We start from the raw sequence: 24,480 nt of genomic DNA, 5'->3' as shown, positions 1-24,480 counted from the left end.
TCAGAAACTCGCCAGCGTCGGGATTTCATGAAGGCTGCTCCGCTATAATTCACCGGACATGTCCGGTGTGCACCGGACTGTCCGGTGCATCCTCGGAGCAACGGCTACTTCGCGCCAACGGCTACCTGCAACGCATTAAATGCGCGCGCAGCGCGCGCAGCGCGCGCAGAAGACATGCGAGCCCATACCGGCGCACCGGACACTGAACAGTTCATGTCCGGTGCGCCACCGGACATCGAGGCGGGCCCAGAAGTCAGAACTCCAACGGTCAGATTCCAACGGCATTGGTGACGTGGCTGGGGCACCGGACATGTCCGGTGTGCACCGGACTGTCCGGTGCGCCATCGAACAGACAGCCTCCACCAACGGTCAAGTTTGGTGGTTGGGGCTATAAATACCCCAACCACCCCCACATTCATTGTATCCAAGTTTTCCACTTCTCAACCACTTACAAGAGTTAGGCATTCAATTCTAGACACACCAAAGAGATCAAATCCTCTCCAATTCCACATAAGGCTTTAGTGATTAGCGAGAGAGATTTGCCGTGTTCTTTTGAGCTCTTGCGCTTGGATTGCCTCTTTTCTTTCTCACTTGCTTTTGTGATCAACACTCAATTGTAATCAAGGCAAGAGGCACCAATTGTGTGGTGGCCCTTGCGGGGAAGTTTTGTTCCCGGCTTTGATTTGAGAAGAAAAGCTCACTCGGTCCGAGGGACCGTTTGAGAGAGGGAAGGGTTGAAAGAGACCCGGCCTTTGTGGCCTCCTCAACGGGGAGTAGGTTTGCAAGAACCGAACCTCGGTAAAACAAATCCGCGTGTCACACTCTTCATTTGCTTGCGATTTGTTTTTCACCCTCTCTCGCGGACTCGTTTTTATTTCTAACGCTAACCCGGCTTGTAGTTGTGTTTATATTTGTAAAAGTTCAGTTTCGCCCTATTCACCCCCCCTCTAGGCGACTATCACTCGGGCTAAGTCCCGGAAGACAGCGAACTCCGCTCCGCCCGACCCAGGGCTCGGACTTGGGCTCAGACCCAGAAGACGACGAACTCCGCTCCGCCCGACCCAGGGCTCGGACTTGGGCTCAGACCCAGAAGACGACGAACTCCGCTCCGCCCGACCCCAGTGCTCGGACTCCGCCCTGGCCTCAGCCGACGGTCTCCGCCTCGCCGACCCAGGGGCTCGGACTCGACCTCGGCCACGGAAGACAGACTCGACCTCGGCTTCAGAGGAGCTTCCACATCGCCCAGCCTAGGGCGCAGACCAGCCACGTCAACAGGAGGCGCCATCATCACCCTACCCCAAGCTGACTCGGGCCACGGGGAACAAGACCGACGTCCCATCTGGCTCGCTCCGCCAGATAGGCAATGATGGCGCCCCGCATACTCCGTGACGGCGGCGGCTCTCAGCCCCCTTACGGAAGCAAGAGGACGTCAGCAAGGACTCAACAGCTCCGACAGCTGTCCCTCCGTCAGGCTCCAGCACTCCTCTGACGGCCACGACATCACACCAGCTGGGTGCCAAAATCTCTCTGGTTGCCACAACGACATGTACTTAGGGCGCTAGCTCTCCTCCGCTAGACACGTAGCACTCTGCTACACCCCCCATTGTACACCTGGATCCTCTCCTTACGCCTATAAAAGGAAGGACCAGGGCCCTCTTAGAGGGGGTTGGCCGCGCGGGGACGAGGACGAGTCAGGCACTCGCGTGAGACCGCTCGCTCCCTCTCCCGCGTGGACGCTTGTAACCCCCTACTGCAAGCGCACCCGACCTGGGCGCGGGACGAACACGAAGGCCGCAGGATTTCCACCTCTCTCACGCCCATCTCCGGCCACCTCACTTCCCCCCTTCGCGCTCGGCCTCGCGCCGACCCATCTGGGCTGGGGCACGCGACGACATTTCACTCGTCGGCTTAGGGACCCCCGGTCTCGAAACGCCGACAAAACTATACATCTTTTTTATGTTTTTTTATAAATCTACTATTTGCTATAGCTGCGCTATTGCTACAGTATAGTCTTATAGCTTAAAAAAATGATACCGCTATTTTGTATATCTCGTTATTTTCAACCTTGCCGTAGAATACCCTGCACGGATATCTCTCTCTAACTCTCTTGGTCGCAGAGAAAAGTCACGAGGATCATAATGTCAAGCCAAACTTTCTTCTAGCCTATTTGGTTGAACTTTTTTCTAACCAGCTTTTCCGAGAATTTAGCTGTAGGAAGAATCTAACTGTGTTGAGAATATGAGTATCATTAGGATTACGTGCGGAGGAAGATAAAGTTATCCATGAGGCTCAGTATCTATAAAGTGATGGATTACTACTATTACGACGACTCAATCGATTATATGTTTATGTTGATTTTTGAATGATTTTTCCCCAAACGAATTTTATAGAAGCTGGCTGAAAAGCTAAGTGTTTGACAATCCGTAGCAGGTTTTGGTGGCCAGAAACTGCGAAAAATCGAAACAAATATGGTTCTCGTCCCCAAAAGCTGCGCTTTCTTCCCTACAAGTAAGCTTCTGGGACCTGTATGCTTTTGTTTTGTTTATAAATGCCTCATTAATCTGAGAGGCCCCGACTCTTCAACCAGTCGCTTTCTCAGCTCCAATCTGTAGGGACACCGTTTTTTTTTCTCTCCCAGAAATTGGGATCTGAGAATATAATAGTTGAAAACAGTTGCTTGGTGGTGGCTGTGGTGCTACTAATGATCACCGTGTGGCGAGACAGCGAAGACTTGTTTGTACGTACGTATATATAATAATACCAATACACAGGAGGAATCAGTGTCTATCTTGTCTTCCACATTCTACCTTATCTAATTCGTTTATGTTCATTATTCTATGAATGGCACTTTTGCCTGTTTTCTCCTCCAACGAAGATAATGCTACCCTTCTATAATCTACGAGGATACATATGAAAATTCGATAAAAAAGATATTATATGCCTATTATGTTCGGGCTATACCTCAATACCTTTTTCGAGCTTGATCTTGATTCAGCTAAAAAAAAGGTACACAGTGTTTGTTTTGCTACACTTCTCTAAGGCGCGGAGATATTCTCAAAATGTCTCCCCTTTGGAACACATATTTTATTTCCCCCCTATTTCCTGTGCTTTTTCTATAAAAACAAACCGATTTTTATAAAATTCTTATATTGATTCATCTGTAATTCCTGCATTCCAAAAGAGACCTAAAATCTAGAGTGTGGCTATTGCAATATTTCTATTTTCTACCCTTAGCAAAACTAAGCGCTTTGAATGAAGAGAAATGTTGTTTGGGCAGCTAAATTATCATATTGTTTTTCTATATTGAATATCCTTTTTCAAGAAGATTTCTGATCCATCAAAACTACAACATTTTAGCGATTTTTTGTTCTCGTAGCAACTAATTAAGCTCTCTTTTGGATTTTTTTTTACCCTGCTGAGCCGACGTTTTCATTTTGGAACGTCTTGAGGGCATGTTTGTTTAAGATTATCCAGACTATATAATCTCATTTATTTTGAACTCTGGGCAGATTATAATCGTGTCAGTGTCACACCATGTGGCCTGTTTGTGTTTGACCAACCAGCTCCAAAGACCGAAGCATTCGAAGTCCCCCTGAAACCAATCCACCGCCGCTCTTCACCGCCACGCCGGAGCTACCCCCCGCCGAAGTGCCCGCTTCCCGCTCTCCTCATTCACCACCTTCGTCTCGCGGCACGCGCTTATCTGAGGCAACAGCGGCCGCCTCCTGCCCCGCCGCGGAGCTATACGTGGAGGCCGGCATCCCCGTCGCTGCCCGCCCGTTCCCAGGCTACCCAGGGCAGATTGATCTCTGTAATCTCTGAGGCGGAGAAGACCACCCCGAGGCCCAAACAGTCCGGGAACCGATTGGGGCGCCGCTCGGCCGACGATGTCGTCGAGCAGGTTCTCGCCGGTGCTGCAGGCGTCCGACCTCAACGACTTCATCGCCCCGTCGCAGGACTGCATCATCTCCCTCAATAAGAACACCTCCTCCTCCCGCCGCCTCCAGGTCACACAGCTCTCCGCCAGGTTTCGTTGTTTACCCTAGTATTCGTATCCGGGGCGAGCCATGGTCCCGTGCGCTGGCTGAGTGCAGTTTGAGCTCACCAGCCATACTTGTTTCAAACCCGGAGATGGTGATGCGTGCGACCATATGACGAATGGCAAAGAAATAGGAAACGAAAGTATTTTGCCTTCAGGTTTCTCATGTTGGTTTCTGTGCGATAAACAGGAAGGGAAAATTTGTGTTAGCCACAGTAGAACTCTTATTACTTTTGGTTTTCCATAAAAAAGTATTTAGATTCATAATTATAGAATCAAATATTGTCTTTTCAGTGTTGTCTTCCATGTTGCTCCAATTGGTAGGAACCAGATTATGACATGTAATAAGTGAACATAGCATCTTCAGATGATCACAAATATCATGTCCATCTTTTTTCACACGCGCGCGAGCGCACACACACAAAAAAAACTCATGTTAATTTTGTAATGCCAAGGTGATTCTATGTAGTCAATAAGAATACCAAATACCTTGATCTCAAAGTTTTACGGTGAAAGGATAGCCTAATCCTATTTCCCCCTTTTGTATCAAACTGGAGCAAAATAACACCCTACTTGTTACAGAATAGATTCCTGACAGCATAGCTTCACCATAATTTGCATCTATGAAAAACGATCGTTTGTATGATTCAGGAAATAAATTTCTAGCTTTATTTACTTTATCAGAACAATTAGTATAAGTGTCACAGCTTACCAAATGTTGCATGTTTTTTCAAGATTTGACACCCTGGCCCTCATGTTAATGACTCACAGTGACTCCACCTGTCATTGTAATAGGGGTGTCAAATCTTGAAAGGCATGCAAATTGGGTGTCAAATATCAAAATCTGTTGCCAAGAATCTACAACTTTGAAAGTGCTAAGGATATACCCATGTACATTTCTGCTAACAATTAGCTTCACATCTGCATCGTTGGAACTTTGTAAGTCAATTCATCATCTACAGCCTTTCAGCAGACCCCTGCTTATATTCCTGACACAGAAATTTTACAGAAAAATCAGAAAGAAACTACAGTGAGCTCAAAACCTCCAGAGGAAGCAGTCAAGATTTCACTAAAAGACTGTCTAGCATGCAGGTTTTTCCTTTTTTTTGTACTTTTATTATTCAGATCAGTTGTGAATAAGTAACCTGATCAAGTTCAGTCATGCTGACTGCTTTGTCTTTATCTTAGTGGCTGTATAACATCAGCAGAGACGGTTATGCTGGAGAAACAAAGCTTGAGTGACTTCATTGATCACATAAACTCTGATAAAGCTGTTATTGTATCTGTGTCTCCCCAGTCAAGAGCATCACTAGCTGCATTCTTCGGTCTTTCTCAGTCACAGGTACATGGGCTTGCCATATCCATTCTCCTGTCAGAATCATCACCCTGGCATATATGCTCTTACAAATATTCCCCACGACCGATTTATTTTCAAAACACTATTGCAAGGTTGTACTTGAATTATGAGAACTAAATGTAACTTCTTTAAATTCAGGTTCTCAGAAAGCTGACTGCTTTGTTCAAGTCGATTGGTGTAAAGGCTGTCTTTGACACAAGCTCGAGTCGAGATCTATCTCTTATTGAAGCATGCAATGAATTTGTTTCACGTTATCAGAAAAACCATTCATGTAGTGGCCAAGAAGCTGGAGCCAATCTTCCAATGATTTCATCTGCATGCCCGGGTAAGATTTTTGCTGGGAACATGACATGTGGATACTTGCATAACGCAGTTTGGGTTTTAAAAATTCTGTAACCTTGCATGCATAATACTAATGGTTTACAACTACCTTTTATGCATTTGCTTTAGAAACAAGTGCATGATTTGTTCACAAAATGTGTCACAGCCTCTTCCACTTGCAGGTTGGATATGCTATGCTGAAAAGACTCTTGGTTCATACATCCTACCTTACATCTCATCTGTGAAGAGCCCGCAACAGGCAATTGGTGCAGCCATTAAGCACCATGTGGTTGATAAACTTGGTCTAAAGTGAGTAGTTGTATCTGCTGTAGATAGTGCTATCTTGAAATCAATTTTCATAGACAAAAAAAATATTTGCCTTCTAAGGTGCCTGTGATGCAACTTGGCGGTACTGTCATATGTTTGCAAAAGTTATAATTCCATAAGTTATGTTTATTCTTATAATATAAATTATTACAGATGTTTATTGTATGAGTAGTTCAAACTTCCTTAATAGGTTATCCTTCCCTTTCATACACTTAGAGTCAGCGACTGAGTCCACTTCATTTTACCCAACAACTTGTTTAGATGTGTGTCTCAAGCCCTCAACAATCATGGAAGTTTGTATTACTGATGTATTCTAATTTGCTGAAGGCTAAATTGCCAGTCTTTATAATAGTGTTACTTTCTACTATTTGACTTTTAGTCGTAACCTCCTTTTTTGGGGGTATGTAGGCCGTATGATGTTTATCATGTCACTGTGATGCCCTGCTATGACAAGAAGCTAGAGGCTGTCCGGGATGATTTCACTTTCTCAGTAGACGGTAAAGAGGTCAAAGAGGTGGATTCAGTACTGACAACTGGTGAAGTGTTAGACTTGATACAGGTTGCTACTTGGTTCGTTTTCCTGCTTGTACTATGGTTGATGTATTTGAAAAACAAGGCAGACACTTATTATGATTTGCATATTTTTGCAGTCCAAATCTATCGATTTCAAGACAGTAGAGGAATCTTCATTGGACAGATTGTAAGGCCATGTGCTTGGTGTTTCATTCTGTGCCTATACTCATTCATGTTCTCAAGTAGGACTATTGATTAGTTATAATCTGTTTGACTGCTACTTCTGTCTACAAATTTTGGCTAATTTTATTCCAACCACCTGTTGTGAAAAGAAATCCATGTAATGATCATTTACAATGTGTATATTATTCAAACATACCATAGTTTGTTTTTATCCGCTCTGGTTAATTTATCTCAGAGTTGACATGTATTTTTCTTTATTATAACCCAGGTTAACAAATGTTGATGAGGAAGGCCATCTATATGGGGTTTCTGGAGGTTCTGGGGGCTATGCAGAAACAGTCTTTCGCTATGGAGCAAATGTAATTTACAAAAGAGAAATAGAGGGTCCTCTTGACTTCAGAATCTTGAGAAATTCAGATTTTCGTGAAATTACATTGGAGGTAACCTCATTCCCTTGATGGATGGCAGAAAATCGTTAATTATTTTACCTAGCTGGAGTGAATATGTGTATAACAATTAGCAAATGCTGCGTGTGCTTGCAGGTGGAGGGCAAACCTGTTTTGAAGTTTGCACTTTGTTATGGATTCAGGAACCTGCAGAATATTGTTAGGAAGATTAAGATGGGAAAATGTGAATATCACTTTATTGAAGTTATGGCGTGCCCTTCAGGTACTACGTTGTGACATATCTTTGCATGATACTTGTAAGTTTCAATAAACAAGTTCTAAAATATAGGATCTGGCTCTATGATGCATTTATTACTGTTTTGCAGGTTGTCTTAATGGGGGAGGTCAATTGAAGCCTGTTCAAGGCCAATCTGCTAAGGAACTTATCCAGCAATTAGAGAGTGTGTACACACAAGATGTAAGCTTCTAACTGAAATCCAACATTTCTTGTACCACCCTCTATCCTAAATTATAGATCATTTTGGCTTTTCTAGATATATAGCTTTTGCTGTGCACTTAGATATACGTTACGATAGATGCATAATAAAAGTTATGTATCTAGAAAAACCGACCTATAATTTGGAACAGAGGGAGCAGTTTATAAGGCAACTTATCATCGTGGTGCATCTTCGTCTTGACCTTGATTGAGTCATTCACAGTCATGTAGGGTATAGAGTTATATACATTTTAGTTGATGCACTCTAGCCATCGCTTGAAATGTTTTCGTATTTATTATGTATAGATGTGTTAGACTGTGTGTGTGGGCCGGCACCACTGTTGGGCTGCCGGCCCATTAGGGTTAGGGTTGAGTCTTATATATTGTACCCCATCTATTATCAATACAACAGCTCACTCTTCTACATGGTATCAAAGGATTAGGTTTAGGGTTTTTCCTCACCTCCCACTGCAGCAGCCGGCGGCTCCTTCCTCCCGCAACAGCCGCCGGCCGCCTCCAACCTCTACAGCCGTCGCCCTGGGAGGCTCCCGGTCCTCCACCGTCAGCTTCGGGGCGGGCTCCGTCGGCCTGTCGTCGGCGTCCTTCACCCCGCTGGTCCGCAACCCGCGCATGGAGACGTTCGCCCGGCCTCGGCGCGGCCCCCTGGCAGCGCGGACGTGGCGGCCCGTCCATGGCGGCGCGGGTGCACGTGGCCCCTTGCGCGGGCGCGGCCACGCCGGCGCGGGCAACGGCCCGGCGCACCTGTCGCGCCGTCGTCAGCCCGCCTCCATCCCCTTCTCCCGGCTCCCTTGCGGCCAACCCTCTCCCCTGGCCGGCCGTCGCCCCCGTAGCTGTCCACACCGACAGATCTCGAGCCGGTCGCGCCCCTTCCTCCCTCTCCGGTGGCCGCTCCCGCCGCCCTCCCTCGGCGGCCACTCCCGTCTACTCCCGGCCGCGCCCGATGGCCCCTCTCCGCGTTCGCGCCCCCCGCGCAGGCCCCCCTTCTCGGCGTCCACACCCTACTACCCCCTGTTCACCGGCTGCCGCCGTCCTGCACCCAGACTCTGTGTCCGCGGCCTTCCTGCGCGCCGCCGCCCCTGTGTGCAGCGCCCTCCCCGACGTCCACACCCCCACGCGCAGCGCCCTCCTGGCCTTCCTGCGCGGCCTGCGCGCCGCCGCCCCCATGGGCAACGCCCTTCCCGACCTTCCTGCGCACCCTGCTCGCCACTGCCCGCCCCCCGCGCTGGGCCTCTGCCCACCACTGCCAGCTCCCTCTCCGCTGCGTCCTCCGTCGGCACCCTCGCACGTGCCGCCTCTCCTTATCGCGTTGGCCACCTCTTAATTGCCCGCGCTGATGCCCAGCAGCGCCTCACCCTTCGAGCTTCTCCCATCACCGGTGCCGTCAACACCCCTTGCCAGGTCCGGCGCATGCCCCTGCCCGGCTGGACCCGCCCCGCTGCCCACCCCCTTCATCGCCTTCGTTGGATCCGTCGCTGCCGCGGCCTTCCCGGCCGGATCCCCGTTGCTGCGACCTTTCCGGCTTGATCTGCCGTCCCTTTGGCTGGATCGTGTCTTCCCGGCTGGATCTGTCGCTGCCGTGGCCTTCCCGGCCGGATCTGCCGTTTCCCCTTCTTTTCTGTCGCGGGCGCGGACACCATGACCGGCGCAGACGCGTGCGCTGCTGTCGGCCTCCGTGGCGGGGCTACTTGACGTCCGAACGATCGAAGAAGCTGGAAGGTCAGCCTGTCGGTGCCCTTTTGATGTGTCGCCCTGCCGATCGTTGACGCTCGAACGTCAACCCCTCCCGAAGATCAGGCTTCTGCTGTGTGTCTCCCGACCGCGACCACCTCGACTTCGGCTACCTCGGCATCTAGGGGCTATCGTCTTCTTGGAGCACACACCGGTCTCTACTTCAGTCGCATCATTCGCACCATCACGACGCTGCGACTGCGGGGGGATTTCAACCCGTCGGCTCCTACCTTCGGCCTCTACTCCAGTCTCATCGTGTGTGGTGCCCCCGTTGCGACTGCGGGGGGATGTTAGACTGTGTGTGTGAGTGTGTGTGTGGGCCGGCACCACTGTTGGGCTGCCGGCCCATTAGGGTTAGGGTTGAGTCTATATATTGTACCCCATCTATTATCAATACAACAGTTCACTCTTCTACAAGATGATCTTGTTATTCTATTATATTCTCCTCTACACTTGTAGCTTAGTATACTTCTACCATGCTATAACGGCACTGGCTTGCTACACAGATGTACTGGTACTGTAATTGTCTCTTTCAATAGAGGGAAAGTAAAACCATGTGTTCAATTGTCAGAGCTGCTATTCCATCTCTAATAGCTTTGCTGAGCTGAACAATATATGATATTCCAAGTTATTTAGGGCCTATTTGGTTCGTTGCCTCACTTGTCATAATTTACGACACCTAAGATTAGACAGGTTTGATCGAGTTAGAGATGTGTTTAGTTTGTAGCCATAGTTATGAAAAAAAATTCTCCTGCTGTGTAGGTCCCACTTATAATGACTCTTTAGGCATACTAAAATGTGGCGTATAATTTGAGCTCCTAACCTTAGGCAAGTGTGACAGAAAATGTGTGGTAATTTTTGGCACCTTACATATATAACTAAACATGGAGGACTGTTTTGTTCGCTGCCTCACTTGCCACAGTTTACGACGCCTAAAGATAGGCATGTTTGACCGTGTTAAGCGTGCATTTGGTTTGTAGCCACAATTGTGGCAAGATTTTTTTCTACTGCGTAGGTTCTACTCGTCAATGACTTGTTAAAGTATGGCGAGATTACCTTAGGCATGACAAAGTGCGACACACAAAATTTGAACGCTTAACCTTAGACAAGTATGACAGAAAATGTACAAGTATGACAGAAAATGTATGACAATTTTTGGCACCTTAGGCATGCAACCAAACATGCCTTAGCCTTCAAGTTTTTCTTTTGATGGGATGCTATTTATCCTCTTAACTTGTTTGCATATAGTTTTATCCTCAAGTGGGAAATATGAAATAACTGCAGAGTGTTTTCTCACTGTAATTTGGTAGAGTCCTACATTAATTGTGTACCTTATGCGAGTTATGTTCTTCCACTAATTGATTGTGTATCTTGTGTGTCAGATATCAATATCGGATCCTTTCAGTAACCCTATCGCGAAAAAACTATATGACGAATGGCTGGGGCAACCTGGTTCAGAGAATGCAAAGAAGTATTTGCACACAGAATATCACCCAGTGGTGAAGAGTGTGGCCTCACAGTTACAGAACTGGTGATAGAGGTTTCTTGTTGCACTGGGAACTCCTATGTTCCTCAAGAGCCAAGAGGAACCTGCAAACCGAGCAAACATGGCGACCTGTCCATGCTAAGCAAATATGGATCACACAAGAATTAAACTTACTCAAGTTTTTTTGGCATTATGGCGAAGAAGTTTTGTTAACATATAGGTTTTCAGCTGCTTTCTAGTTAAATGTTGTGCCAGGGAAACAACAGCTAAATCGCAATGTGTAAAATGAACGAAGTAATGTGTAAAATAAACAACAGCTAAACATGGCGACCTTTTCATTGTCTGGTACACGCCCTTTGCCACATTTTTTTTTTTGGTAAGGAAGGATAGCTCGTTGGTTGCCCGTATATGTTTTTTAGATGCTCGGGCATAGTAGAGAAGGGAACGAAAAACATACTCAGTCCCGGTATATTTTAGGGATTTTAAGACAGATAAAAAGGACAACACAAGAGATGCACGTGCTTTTACTTTTTTCCAGCCAGATATATCGTTACATGATTAATGGTGACCGGTTGATAATTGGTAAATATTTAATGCAAAAACTGTTTTCTGTTCCTAGAAGATTTTACATTCGTGGTTCAATTTTAAGACAAATTAAAAGGAACAAAAAAAGGTGCACGCGCTTTACTCTATTTTTAATCTGATGTATGTTACATGATTAATGACGTTCAGTTAATAAATGATAAGTATTTAATATAAAACTATTTTCTGTCCCCTAGAATTTTTACATTTGATGTATAATTTTTAGACAGAGATAGTAGGAATAGGAAAAAAACATATAACGATAGGCTAATTAATGGCATGGCAGCATAAACAAGCCCTAAAGTTATATAGAAGATTTCATGTAGCATACCCAGAACACACACACATGGTTGAAATGAAGCCATATTCCAATGTACATTCCAGCAACATTCGCTAAATTTATCTTCTATATTCATCCTTTACGGTCTTCTTTAAAAGAATCTATTCTCTATATTTCCTCCTTCAATAATATTTTCTATATCTCATTCTTTATACATAAATATCTATATTAGAGACATATTTTACTTTTAATTTTTATACGTACGTATTTGTCGTACTCTTAAATGTATGATACATATTTTAGTTTTTCTAAATCTATTGTTTTAAATATTAAAATAGATAGAGGAGAGGAGAGTGAAACTATATATAGAGGATCCAGTCATATTCTCTATATTTAGAGGATGATTTAGATGACACCGTTGAAGATATAAATGAGATAAATCTTCTCTAAAATTTAGAGTACAAGACGCTTTAAAGTAACTGCTGGAGAGTCTTAACTCTTTCGATCTCCACAGATAATAAAGCAATTTATTATGGATTCTGGGAACAAGAAAAGGCATGAAGGCACATCAACTCGGATGCACCGTCGACCTCTGACACAAGTTGCAACAAACTAGTTTTGTGTTACTTGATAGGCCACAACGATCTGATAAATGCTTCATCATTAAGTAATATGATATACAATGATACGCTAACGCTGACACTGTTGATCTAAGTTAAAGTCTTTAACTTGACACAGATGCTCGTATTTTGCTAATTTTATTTCAGACCGATCAAACTTAGGCCTTGTTTGGTTTTTTTTAGTCTAGGACTAAAGTTTAATTAGATGATTAAAGTTTAGTCTCTACTCTATTTGATTTTAGGGACTAAAAGTATTCAGTTAAACGAATCATAAGAGTATCAAAATATCACTTAGCATTCTTCTGCAATTAGTGTAACTAAAATAAAGTAAGTATAAGAAGTGAAATTAATATAGTTTAGTCCATTTTAGTCATCCATTGAGATACTAGAGACAAACAATTTAGTCTATTTTAGTCCTACTATTGAAAATTTAGAGACTAAATGAGACTAAAATAGATGGACTAATTTTAGTCCCTCAAACCAAAGGCGTCATTATTCTTTCAGATGTGCTTACAGAGGTAATGTGTGCATATCAGCATATGTGTGATGTGTATGTTTATATAGGTGAGTGTGCGTTTGTCTACGTCAAAAAAAAAAAAGTCCTACCAAGCACTCAAGCAAACCTTGCACAATGCCTAGAAAGTAGACCTAATAACAAAGACGATGAATTATCATGAGCTGCAGCGACACGAATTAAAATTGACCAAGTTACAAAGCCCCACACAATGCCATATAATTAATGCTAATGAAATGATACATGCGTCATACATTTTCAGTCAGCGGGTCGTAGAAAAAATCAGTTAACTCAAGCGCCGATGCAGTCTGCAGCATGTCAGGGATCACCTCCAGCAGGTACGTGAGCGATCCACCTAGCAGGAAGAGAAACGCAAACGCGAGCACGATCTTGGCGACGTAGATGCAAGTGCCCCTGACTGTCTCCGTACCATCGGCATCTTCTTTGGACGGCTGCCTGTCGCCCTGTTTCTGCAATTAACGATCCACGCAAAATGATCCCTCAAAAAAAAAAAAAAGATTACCTAGTAGACACAATTTCCAAACTGAGGGAGTAGAAATGTGGAAATTTGAAGACCATACAATGTAATATAATATACAGTGGGCAAAATCCTAACCTACGCCCCCTAAATGCTTAGAAAGATGTAATCTGGAAAAAAAATGTGTACCTCTAAGTGCTATTAATTTACGGTATATAAATGTTGTAACTTAGAGGCATGCAATTGCTCCTAAAAATACGTTCCTCTGACGCTTCGACAGGGCGATCAGGTAAGCCGTCACGGGAGGCATTGTGCTGACACCGTCAACCGAAACAAAACATCTGACGGCGACTAATTCGCGTGTCAGAGGCGTCTAAAAAAACGACCGAGAGAAGAATTAGTTTTTACTAACAAAAAAAAAAACAGTCCGCACAAAATTAATGCCTAGCTCTTGATCCTTGAAGAAAAAACGAACTTTTATTCTTTTTCCTTTTGCAAGTAAATCCAACTTTTTACATTCAAGAATCAAGACTAATGCAGGCAGGTGAGATCAGAAGTCGTGGCATACCGCCGTGTCCGCGTGCGGCGCGTGATGGATCCCGGGCGCGTCGTGCGCGGTGACGGTCTGCAGCCTCCAGCCGCGGCCGTAGTCGGCGAGGGCCGCGCTGGGGCCGAAGCTGACGGGCTCCTCGCCGTCCCTGACGGCCTCGACGTGCAGCGCCGGCGGGGCCCCGGGGCCGAGCTTGCGGTTGATGGCGTGCAGCGCGTAGCGGGCCGTCGTCCCCGCCGCGAACCGCCGAACCTTGCCGGAGCTCCTGCAGCTCACCTCCAGGAACTGCCATGCGGCGAGCAGGCAACAAGCGCGTCAGCTCGACGCTTTTCAGCTGCTCGGTCGGAGATTTGCGGTTCTGAATTTTCCGCGGCGTGAAGATGCACAAGGTTCGTTGGGATTTCTGCAGAGCGAGTCGTACCGGTGGCGGTGGAGGAGGGGAGTCGCCGGCGCCGTCCTTGCCTGGCTGCTGCGCGTCGCCAGGCTGTTGCCCCCGCCGCTCCATCGCCGCGCGCGCTGACTTGGGCTTGGCGCCGCTGGGATTTGTGACGGGAGGGGTAGGGCTGTACCCCGTGCGGCCTTTGGTTGACTTGACTTCCCTTTTGGGTGGTGTGCTGCGCGCGGGGCGACCACTGGATTGCGGATTCAGGAACCGCGACCCAAACCCACGCCATGCACCGGGTGCAGCTCGGGCCTCGGACCCATCACCCAAGTGCCCGACCCAAATGCCACAACTCAACTCTTTCAACTGATTGCAACTAATCAACTATGGTTGCCTCGTCTGCAGTGTCGTCAACGCCACTGGCTCACTGCCCTTCTTCCCTTGTATCAGCACATGTAGGTAACGTGATAAACCAAACATAAAGTACACCTGCGTTGCCGTGTGCATAAACAGGACATGTTTAAATCTATGCTGGAATTCATATACCAGGCAAAAAATGTACAGTAAAAACTTTACAGTGATAAAAGGTGGCACATCATGTTTCCAGATGATTCCAGCAGAAAATTTTAGGCAGGCCTTAACGCAACACATTTCGGGTTCCCAGTTGTTCACTGCTAACCTTAATTTTTTTCCAGATTCTAATTGTACAAAAGAATATGTTCTCAAAGGAAAAAAAACTAGGGTTACTGCAACCCAAACGAATCTAGTCTTGTCCATCCAACCCCATAAAGCAAATAATTGGCCTACTCTACTTTTCCCTCGGCAGCTATCCTAACATATTTTAAACCTAAAAAAACATCTGTTACCCACTCGTGCGACAATTCTCGACTGAAAACAACTTTTACAGCTTAACTCGTGAAACCAAATGCACCTCACTTAGAAGAGGTAGCAGTTGTTTTAGTTGCGCTTTTTTGCTTGAGGGTCATTTGCCACCAGCACCATCTATGGCAATGTTCCCCAACTCTAGAGCCATTGCCTCTCTTTCTTCACTCTCTTTCTTCTGCTTCTCTGAAACACCGTCATCTGAATTCTGTGCTGAGTCAGGCAGTGTTTTAGGTTGCTGTCGGAGGGGACCAACATCAAGCCATGGATGCTGAAGCAACTGAGCAGCTGTAGGGCGCTTCTCAGGAACAAAATCAAGTATTGGAACAAGAAAATCCGCCATCCCATGAGCATTTATTTCAGTGAACTCATACTTCTCCATCAGCACCTTGTTGAGAGGCCAGAACCGCAACCGTCGGATGTGCCTCAAATCCCCGTACCGATTGAAGAAATCACGTGAGTACCGACCACCCAACGCGATCTGGGAAACATTATTCGTATACCAAAATTAAGGACACGCTGAACTTTTTCTTAAAAACTATGGCAAGTTAAAATTGAAACCTTGCTTACCTTTCGAGGCATCATTCCTAGCAGTTCCATCATCAGCGCAAGGTGATCCTGCATTACAAGGAATTTCTCAGAATATAACTCCATCTTGGGAAGGGAGCAAGTCAAATCATTCAAATTTTTTTGCAAAGCTGCAGCCTAGAGGCACATACTTGGAACATGCAGAAATACTACTGAAATGAAGAAACCTTGATGTAGAAAATTTTGCATAGTCCAAGGACTAATTCGTAGAGTGATCAGCAGTTGATCCCCAACAAAATGCTGAGGCCAATCAACTACAAAACCCAAATGGCATATACTTCAAACTTGCTCAATCCATGCAGAATAAAGTTTTCCACTTTTCCATGTGATTCAAAACCGTATACCATATGCAAGTCAAAATGATTTACTATCGACATCGTTTCTTGTTACCAGGGTGCACAAAATAGCAAACAAAAACTCATTCTGCCTAGTCAGGATGCAGCAATAACACAAGTCAAAAAGAGTAACAAGACACAGCAACATTGGCATAAGTTGCAAAAAAAAAAGATAAAACAGTTTCTAGTTCTGCCACTTTATTAGTATCTGCGTAGCCTTATTCTTCTTCTGTAATCTAATTTTTAGACATCAAATTTGTTTTTCTTACACAAAAGCAATTTAGATATGGAAATGGCACTTTCTTGAAACTATCAACATAAATGCATCCTTCAAAGTGATCAGTAATAAGTAGGTCAAAGTAGTCTTTGATTAAGATCCTAGCATCATAATTGGATAAACCATAACTGTAAAGTGGGCAATGCAGACCCAGTGCTGGAGGCTCCCACATGTGCCCCCCACCCACACAGACAAATGTGGAGAGGCTGCTTGGCTAAGCCAAAAACAACAGAGCATGTATAGTCTAATATTTACTTCCTTCTATAAATGGGTGCTACAGCAAAGGTAGTTTTGGTAATCACTGAAGGTAAACATCAACAGTTCAAATTGTAGAAAAATATTGCGTAGAAGTGGATGATAACTTATGCAGTTGTGCATGCCATCCCAATACTGGCAAGCCAAATAGTTACTGTGCTTTTCAGTTTTTTTTAAAGACCCACATTCTATTTTGTTGGCATTTTAGATTTGTGCACACATCGTATGGATAAGTAAAGATCAACTACTAAAGTCGTATCCACTAACTGGCTAAACTCATTGTCACCAACTAGAAAAGCAAGTACCTTTGCATTGAGTAGTTCACATCTGTTAAATGTGTCATTACAGAATACAGATATGACCAAGGATATTATGTACATGAAAGATGTATGCAAAAAAACATGGCAAATACAGGGACAATTGAAAACATCATGGTTTTACTACTATGGAAAAAAAAAGAAACAGAACCGGCTGATTTAGTAGTTAAAGACAGCACAAGATGCACACCACATTTATTTCAAGATTCATGTTTGATTACCATATTTGAAACAGGTTCATGTTCCTTTTTTTTGTTTGTTATTCTTTGCTGGGTCTACCAAACCAAAAGAGTGAGCTGAAACCAAAGCAAAGCCATATAATAATAAAACAAGCTCTTCAGAACAGACTTAACCACTTATAGTTCAATGACTGGTTATGAGATTTCAGAATGACTACACATAATTAGATTAGAGGGAAAGATACATTTTGTTCATTACAAGTCAGTATGGAAGACTTATTTTTGGTTTTTATCAAGACCACCTTTTGTTCAAGTTAGATCAGGGTACACTTGTATTCGAATGATTTTCTTTCTTTTTTTCTTGTATAAGGTTCCATCAACAGTACAATAGATGAAAACAGGGCGATGTGAAAAAATAGACATACCTCATCTCTGTCAAAATTATCGCCACTGTGTGGATCAAATAGCACATCCCCAGTGGTAAGCTCAAAGCAAATGCATGCAAAGGACCACATGTCAGCAGATGTAGAATACTTGGAACCAAGTATAACCTCAGGACATCTGTACTGCCTTGTTTGAATGTCATTTGTGAACTGCTTGTATGTCCAACATGCATTCCCAAAGTCCACCAGCTTGCATTTTAGATCAGCCTCCATTGCCATCTTCTTGGCCCCTTTGCTACCCCGTCTATCTCGTGTTGCCCGCTTCATAGTTCCAGAACTACCCTCATTTGTTGTACCCATATCTCCTTGGTCATCTGACCCATCTGTGTCAGCAGATGCCACAGCACTAGTTCCATCTGAAGTTGCAGCAGCTGCACGTTTGGCTTTCCTCCGGATCTTCTTCTTCTGATTCTTGGTGAGGCCACCATTTCCTGATTGTGCAGGCACCTTTGGAGGTGGCTCGTCTGTGCTCTCTGAAGGCAGAAGCAGGGGTACTCCTGATCTCCGAGGGTCCTTCAAGGGGTCAATGGTAGACACAAGCAATATATTCTCTGGCTTGAGGTCAGTGTGAATAATAGAAAGTGTGCGGTGGAGGTAGTCAAGGCCAATGAGCACATGGCGACATATCTCCTTAACCATTGAAAGGGGAATTCCACGGTAGTCTGTGTACTTTATCAGGGTCAACAGGTTATCGCCGAGAAATTCAAAAACCATGCACACATGGTTACCATTAGGACCCGAGTGCTTGAAGTGGTCAAGAAGCTTAACAACACATTTTGAGTCGTCAGGATCACCATCAGCAATTTCCTTCAAGATCTTGATCTCATCCATGGCTGCTTCTGTGTAGTGTTGGGCGCTCTTCTGCACCTTCAGCGCCACATATCTCTGTACAGAGCATCAACAATTCCAGAAACGTTAAGACAGACGCTCCCTGAATCTCTAGATAGCAGGGAATAAAGAATCCGGAATTTTCGTGAATAATGGAGATCCCGAATGGAATAGTAGTTATCATTTTATCCAAAACAATCAATCCATCAGTATCCTCTCTGGGAATATAACGAATAGTTGGTGAGCGGAGGCCAGAGGCAAACAGCAGCAGCGAACAGGATAAACCGCATCCAGATCGACAACACGAATCATTGGAATTGAACACGAAGATATCTCGAGATGTTAGATTACGTACGGAATGGGCTTCGTCCCAGGCAAGCCAGACGGTGGAGAAGTGGCCCCATCCGAGCTTAGACTGCACGACGTAGGTGCCCTGCTTGAAGGAGTCTCCGACGCGGACGGCGTGGTATCCGCCACGGCGGTAGTCCTCGGTGCCCTCGTCCTCCGACATGTAGTCGGAGCTCTCGACATCATCCTCCGCCTCCTCCGCTTCGCTCCTCCTCCTGTGCCCCGCATCAGCCTCAATCGCCGCTGCCCCCTCCTCGTCCTGCATCCGCCGCCTCGACAACGATCCCGCCGCTGCCCCCTCCTCGTCCTGCATCCGCCGCCTCGACAACGATCCCGCCGCTGCCGCCTCCGCCATCGCGCGGGAGCCCCGGATCTCCACGGTGGCGCGCGGGAGCTAGGGTTTTGGGCTGCTTTTTCTAGTGGGGTGGTGCTCCGTGCACGGCTGGTCTGATTAAAGTTTAGTTGGTGTCGTAAGAAGTGTTATATTTCAATATTAATTATAATTAATCGATATATCTCTATTGCTCTATAAATATATACTAGTGGTTTGCTCATGCGTTGCGAAGGCTTACAACAATACACATATAAACTATTCATAAAAAAATTCAATATTTTTTATTGATTATCTCCGCTCTCTGTATAATATTTTTTTTTGATTTGGCTAACTGATGTTATTATTTACTTCATCCAATATGTTTTGGTACAACACGACCAATGAAGTGAGCGATTAAAAGAGAGTTCACAACGATTGACTGAACGAACAGAGATTATAAAATGACATAATTCCACCATACATAGACCAAATAAGAGAAAGTTTGTGAGCTCAAGTTTCTAAAATAAGTCACAAACTCAAACTTATAAAAAAAGATAAATCAAAATATGTAGTGATTGCTAAAGTCAGTCATCAATAAAACTGGATGTGCTTCATATAAATTATGCTACTTCGTAGCAATTACTAATATTTAAAACCAACAAATAACCTTTCATTTTTACTGTTAGTGTGACAAATCATTATTGCTCCATTCAATTCAGCAACCTCAAACATCATGGAATCCATTGCACCAATATGGTCTTAGAAACGACCTAATGCTTGAAAGAGACAAGAACGTCGTGCTGTGATTGGGATGTAGCCTCGGCCCGTAGTGCTGGTCCGGTCAGACACGATTATATTTTTTATTTTAAAAAAAGTATATACATATATATAATTTATATTCAATTTTAAAAACACCTGAGTATGATGTTCTACTGGTTAGAGTTGTGGTCCGCGGGCGTCTAGCCTGTGCCGGGCCGCCGTTTGACCATCTAACGGATTAATTTGAAATAGCTGTGAGGGGTTATTTGTAAAAAGATGACGCGGGACGACCGTTGAAACTGGTGCTTTAAGTATAGTATAGAAATATCTAAATATACGTTCATATCTACACATCATGATCTCGTTTGATGCCTACCCCGTTCTGTTCCTCTCCAACGTAGTCCTGTCGCGGTCCTCGCCCCCAGCCGGCCGTGTCAGGATTACAATTTTCATTAGCATGTTTTTTTGGTCCTATAGTCCTATGCACACTCTTACATTGATATTGCTTTATAGATGAAACTAATCATATAACAATCTTGGCATACTTTATGATGGCGCTAAAGCAATAATGCATGTTTGTGCTTTGTAATTTGCATCAGTAGAATGGTAAAAATATGATGTTGGCTTAGTGAGCTAGCATTTGCTTGATTGCTATAGCTATGTAATTTTAGCTCTGGTGTTTGCAAAATTGAATATGTTCTCTTTGAAACATCTTTTGGTGAGTTTTGTTACTTGATTCATGTTTGTATATGTTCTTGCCCTACATTTCTGTGGGTATCTTCAACTAGGGCTGCCATAGTGTCTTCATGTCCTAGCAACAGAAACCCACATCATTCTCCCCCCTTCTATCCTCTCCACTGTTCCAATTCTTAGCCCTTTTGACCCTTTGTGTACTCAAGCTACAGTGAGGTTGTGACCCAGGCAAAGGACATATTGACCCTGCTAGACCCCAGCCCTCAGCTAGGATGATGTCCCTTAGTTGTAGAATGTTCTAAGTCAAATTATGCACCCTGTGGTCACATAGTTTCAGTTTCGCATACCCATTTTTAGCCTCTCCGATTCCCTTACTGTCCCTTTTTCATATAACAGCCTAGTTAGAAATGAAGGAAATCCTCAGATTCACTCTGAAGCTTCCTCGGCTGAGAAAATGTATTCTCAAATGCCAGTTTTGCATTAACAAGCTTCATTTGTGCCTTCTCTTCACGCCAAACCTCAACCATCTAAAGCATCATCATTTCTTCCTCCAATTCATCTTTGATCTTCATCGATTCACTTCTCAGAGCCTCCACCTTAGCTTTGTATTCTGTGATCTCCTTCGCTAATTCATCACAAACCTCTTCCACGACCACACGTGCCTTCCTCTCCTCATAATCTTGCAAATAATGCTTTGTAGCAGCCTTCATCTTAGATAGATCATTGAACAGTTTGGAATTCATCATTTCTGCCTTCTGTCGCTCTTTCCTCTCCCGATTAAGTTATTTCTTAACTCCATCTAAGATGTGGTCAAACTTATCATATTCCTTGCCATTCAAAGAAGCCTTCCTCTGCAATATTCTAAGGTGTGGCATGTTCTGAGTTGAATTATGTATCCTGTGGTCACATAGGTTCAGTTCACATGCCCATTTTTCCTTACATTTCTGATCGTGACACTAATTCTCTAATACAAGCATTGTTATAGATGAATTATCCATACAAAGTATCTCATTTCCTCACTTTCTGGACATTGAGTCTAATGAGTTTTGGAGACTCTTGTTTTAAATGGTAAGTGAAAGTCGCCTAGAGGGGGGTGAATAGGCGAAACCTGAAATTTATAACTTTAAACACGCACTAAGATCGGAGGTTAGCGTTAGAATTAAATTCAAGTCAGAAAAGAGGGAAAACAAATCAACCAAAAAATAATGCGAGTGAACACGGTGATTTGTTTTACCGAGATTTAGTTCCAAAGAACCTAGTCCCCGTTGAGGAGGTCACAAAGACCGGGTCTATTTCAACCCTTTCCCTCTCTCAAACGGTCACTTAGACCGAGTGAGCCTTCTTCCTTAATCTCACGGGTCGCTAAGACCCCGCAAGGACCACCACACACTTGGTGTCTCTTGCCTTGCTTACAAAGCACTTGAGAGTAAGAATGGGAAAAGAAGAAAGGCAATCCAAACGACAAGAACTCAAATAAACACAAAATTCTCTCTCTCACAAGCCACTAAGTGTTTGGAATGAATTTGGAACTTGGAGGGGATTTGATCTTTTGTATTGTGTCTTGGAGTGAATGCTAGAGCTCTTGTATTGAATGTGATCTTCAGAAAACTTGGATGCTTGAAGTTGTGGTGGTTGGGGGTATTTATAGCCCCAACCACTTTGGTAGCCGTTGGGGAGGCTGCTGGCGATGGGCGCACCGAACCACCGGACATGTACTGTGCGCTGTCTGGTGCGCCGCCATGTCACCCAACCGTTAGGGTTCAGAGCGAAGTCGATTGTTGGAGCTTTGTCCTCTTGCGGCACCGGACAGTCCGGTGCCCTCTGACTTCTGTCGCGGCACTGTAGCTCACTGTAGCATTTTGCAGAGTCGACCGTTGGCGCTGGATAGCCGTTGCCCGCTAGCTCACCGGACAGTCCAGTGGCACACCGGACAGTCCGGTGGCACACCAGACAGTCCGGTGATTTATAGCAGACCACACCTACGTTTTCCCGAGGGTGGCTGGTTGACACCTATACGGCCCTGGTGCACCGGACACTGTCCGATGCCACACCGGACACTCCGGTGCGCCAAACCATTACACACTCAAGTTCTTTGCTCCGGTTCAATTTAGTCTCTAACTTGAATCTTTTATTGGTTAGTGTTGAACCTTATGCACCTGTAATACATGATTTTTAGAGCAAACTAGTTAGTCCATATGTTTGTGTTGGACATTCAACCACCAAAATTAATTGTAGGAAACGGTTAACCCTATTTCCCTTTCAATCTCCCCCTTTTTGGTGATTGATGCTAACACAAACCAAAGCAAATATATAAAGTGCAGAAATGAACTAGTTTGCATTTTGAATGTGCATAAGCTGCTTAGAGTTAAACCAATTGAATAACTCACTAAGTATAAATGGATTGCTTTTTCTTTTATTTAATATTTTGGACCACTTTTGCACCACATGTTTGTTTTTTTTGCAAATTCTTTTGGAAAATCTTTTCAAAGTATTTTTGCAAATAGTCAAAGGTATATGAATAAGAAGCATTTTCAAGATTTGAAATTTCTCCCCCTGTTTCAAATGCTTTTCCTTTGACTAAATAAAACTCCCCCTGAATGAAATTCTCCTCTTAGCTTTCAAGAGGGATTGACTTTTAAAGATATCATTGAAGGATTAATTGTAAATTAGATACCAATTTGAAACATACCAATCAAAACTTCATTTCGAAATTTTTTTAAATTTGGTGGTGGTGCAGTCTTTTTGCTTTGGGCTTAATATTTTCCCCCTTTGGCATTAATCGCCAAAAACGAAGATGTTGAGAGCCCTTGAATACTCTCTCCCCCATTGGTAAAAGAAATATGAGTGAAATGTTATACCAATTTGAGAGATTTGTGGAGTGACGACGAAGGGTCAAATGATATCGTTAGAGTTGAGTGGAAGCCTTATCTTCGTCGAGTACTCCATTTCCCTTTCAATCTATGACTTAGTATAGAAATGCACTTGAAAACTCATTAGTCGCAGTCTTGGCACAAAAAGAATAAGAGATGTGCATTTGTACCAAATGAAAGAGACATGATCAAAGGTATATATAAATGAGCTATGTGTGCAATGTTTCAATCAAAGTTCCGAGAATCAAGTATATTTAGCTCATTCCTAAGTTTGCTAAAGGTTTTCTCATCTAGTGGCTTGGTAAAGGTATCGGCTAATTGATCCTTGGTGTTTACATCTCGATATCCCCCTTTTGTTGGTGATCTCTCAGAAAGTGATACCGAATATCTATGTGCTTAGTGCGGCTGTGTTCAACGGGATTATCCGCCATGCGGATTGCACTCTCATTATCACATAGGAGAGGGACTTTGCTCAACTTGTAGCCATAGTCCCTAAGGGTTTGCCTCATCCAAAGTAATTGCGCACAATAATGACCTGCGGCAATATACTCAGCTTCGGCGGTGGAAAGTGCTATGGAGTTTTGTTTCTTTGAAGCCCATGACACCAGGGATCTCCCCAGAAACTGACAAGTCCCTGATGTGCTCTTCCTATCAATTTTACATCGTGTCCAATCGGCATCGAAATATCCTATTAAATCAAAAGTGGATCCCTTGGGGTACCAAAGCCCAAACTTAGGAGTGTAAACTAAATATCTCATGATTCTCTTCACGACCCTAAGGTGAACTTCCTTAGGATCTGCCTGGAACCTTGCACACATGCATACAGAAAGCATAATATCCGGTCGAGATGCACATAAGTAGAGTAAAGATCCTATCATCGACCGGTATACCTTTTGATCTACGGATTTACCTCCCGTGTCGAGGTCGAGATGCCCATTGGTTCCCATAGGTGTCTTGATGGGTTTGCCATCCTTCATTCCAAACTTCTTAAGTATGTCTTGAATGTACTTCGTTTGGCTGATGAAGGTGCCCTCTTGGAGTTGCTTGATTTGAAATCCTAGGAAATTTTTCAACTCCCCCATCATTGACATCTCGAATTTCTGTATCATGATCCTACTAAACTCTTCACA

At 44.3% G+C, this 24,480-nt stretch overlaps 3 protein-coding genes across 4 annotated transcripts; 1 reads left to right on the top strand and 2 right to left on the bottom strand.

The window, feature by feature from the left end:
* Window positions 1–3,512: 3,512 nt before the first annotated feature.
* Window positions 3,513–11,260, top strand: LOC103644006 (protein NAR1). 2 transcript variants are annotated; one of them, XM_008667193.3, is made up of 12 exons: window positions 3,543–4,007; window positions 4,835–4,978; window positions 5,049–5,131; window positions 5,228–5,381; window positions 5,535–5,721; window positions 5,900–6,026; window positions 6,453–6,603; window positions 6,695–6,744; window positions 7,009–7,180; window positions 7,283–7,409; window positions 7,513–7,604; window positions 10,754–11,205. In XM_008667193.3, exons 4-12 carry the CDS (start codon window positions 5,256–5,258, stop codon window positions 10,904–10,906), a joined length of 1,185 nt encoding a protein of 394 aa, XP_008665415.1. In that variant the 5' UTR covers window positions 3,543–4,007; window positions 4,835–4,978; window positions 5,049–5,131; window positions 5,228–5,255; the 3' UTR covers window positions 10,907–11,205. The 2 variants fall into 2 exon arrangements, with proteins under 2 accessions (XP_008665414.1, XP_008665415.1); XM_008667192.3 differs by lacking the exon at window positions 4,835–4,978 and having other exon boundaries at window positions 3,513–4,007; window positions 10,754–11,260.
* A 1,802-nt stretch (window positions 11,261–13,062) lies between these two features.
* On the bottom strand, window positions 13,063–14,494 carry LOC100276954 (uncharacterized). Its single transcript, NM_001150642.2, has 3 exons — window positions 14,303–14,494; window positions 13,900–14,166; window positions 13,063–13,323 (listed from the first exon to the last, which is right to left on the bottom strand). The coding sequence occupies exons 1-3, from the start codon at window positions 14,384–14,386 to the stop codon at window positions 13,102–13,104; spliced, it is 573 nt and encodes a 190-aa protein (NP_001144114.2). The 5' UTR covers window positions 14,387–14,494; the 3' UTR covers window positions 13,063–13,101.
* A 438-nt stretch (window positions 14,495–14,932) lies between these two features.
* LOC100381954 (putative protein kinase superfamily protein) lies at window positions 14,933–19,094 on the bottom strand. The gene is made up of 4 exons (NM_001174727.1): window positions 18,723–19,094; window positions 17,522–18,424; window positions 15,716–15,763; window positions 14,933–15,626 (listed from the first exon to the last, which is right to left on the bottom strand). The coding sequence occupies exons 1-4, from the start codon at window positions 19,068–19,070 to the stop codon at window positions 15,246–15,248; spliced, it is 1,680 nt and encodes a 559-aa protein (NP_001168198.1). The 5' UTR covers window positions 19,071–19,094; the 3' UTR covers window positions 14,933–15,245.
* Between the last annotated feature and the right edge of the window lie 5,386 nt (window positions 19,095–24,480).

Source organism: Zea mays, chromosome 1 (assembly GCF_902167145.1).
Source record: "Zea mays cultivar B73 chromosome 1, Zm-B73-REFERENCE-NAM-5.0, whole genome shotgun sequence".
Taxonomy (NCBI): Eukaryota; Viridiplantae; Streptophyta; class Magnoliopsida; order Poales; family Poaceae; genus Zea; species Zea mays.
This window is presented reverse-complemented; position numbering and strand designations above follow the sequence as displayed.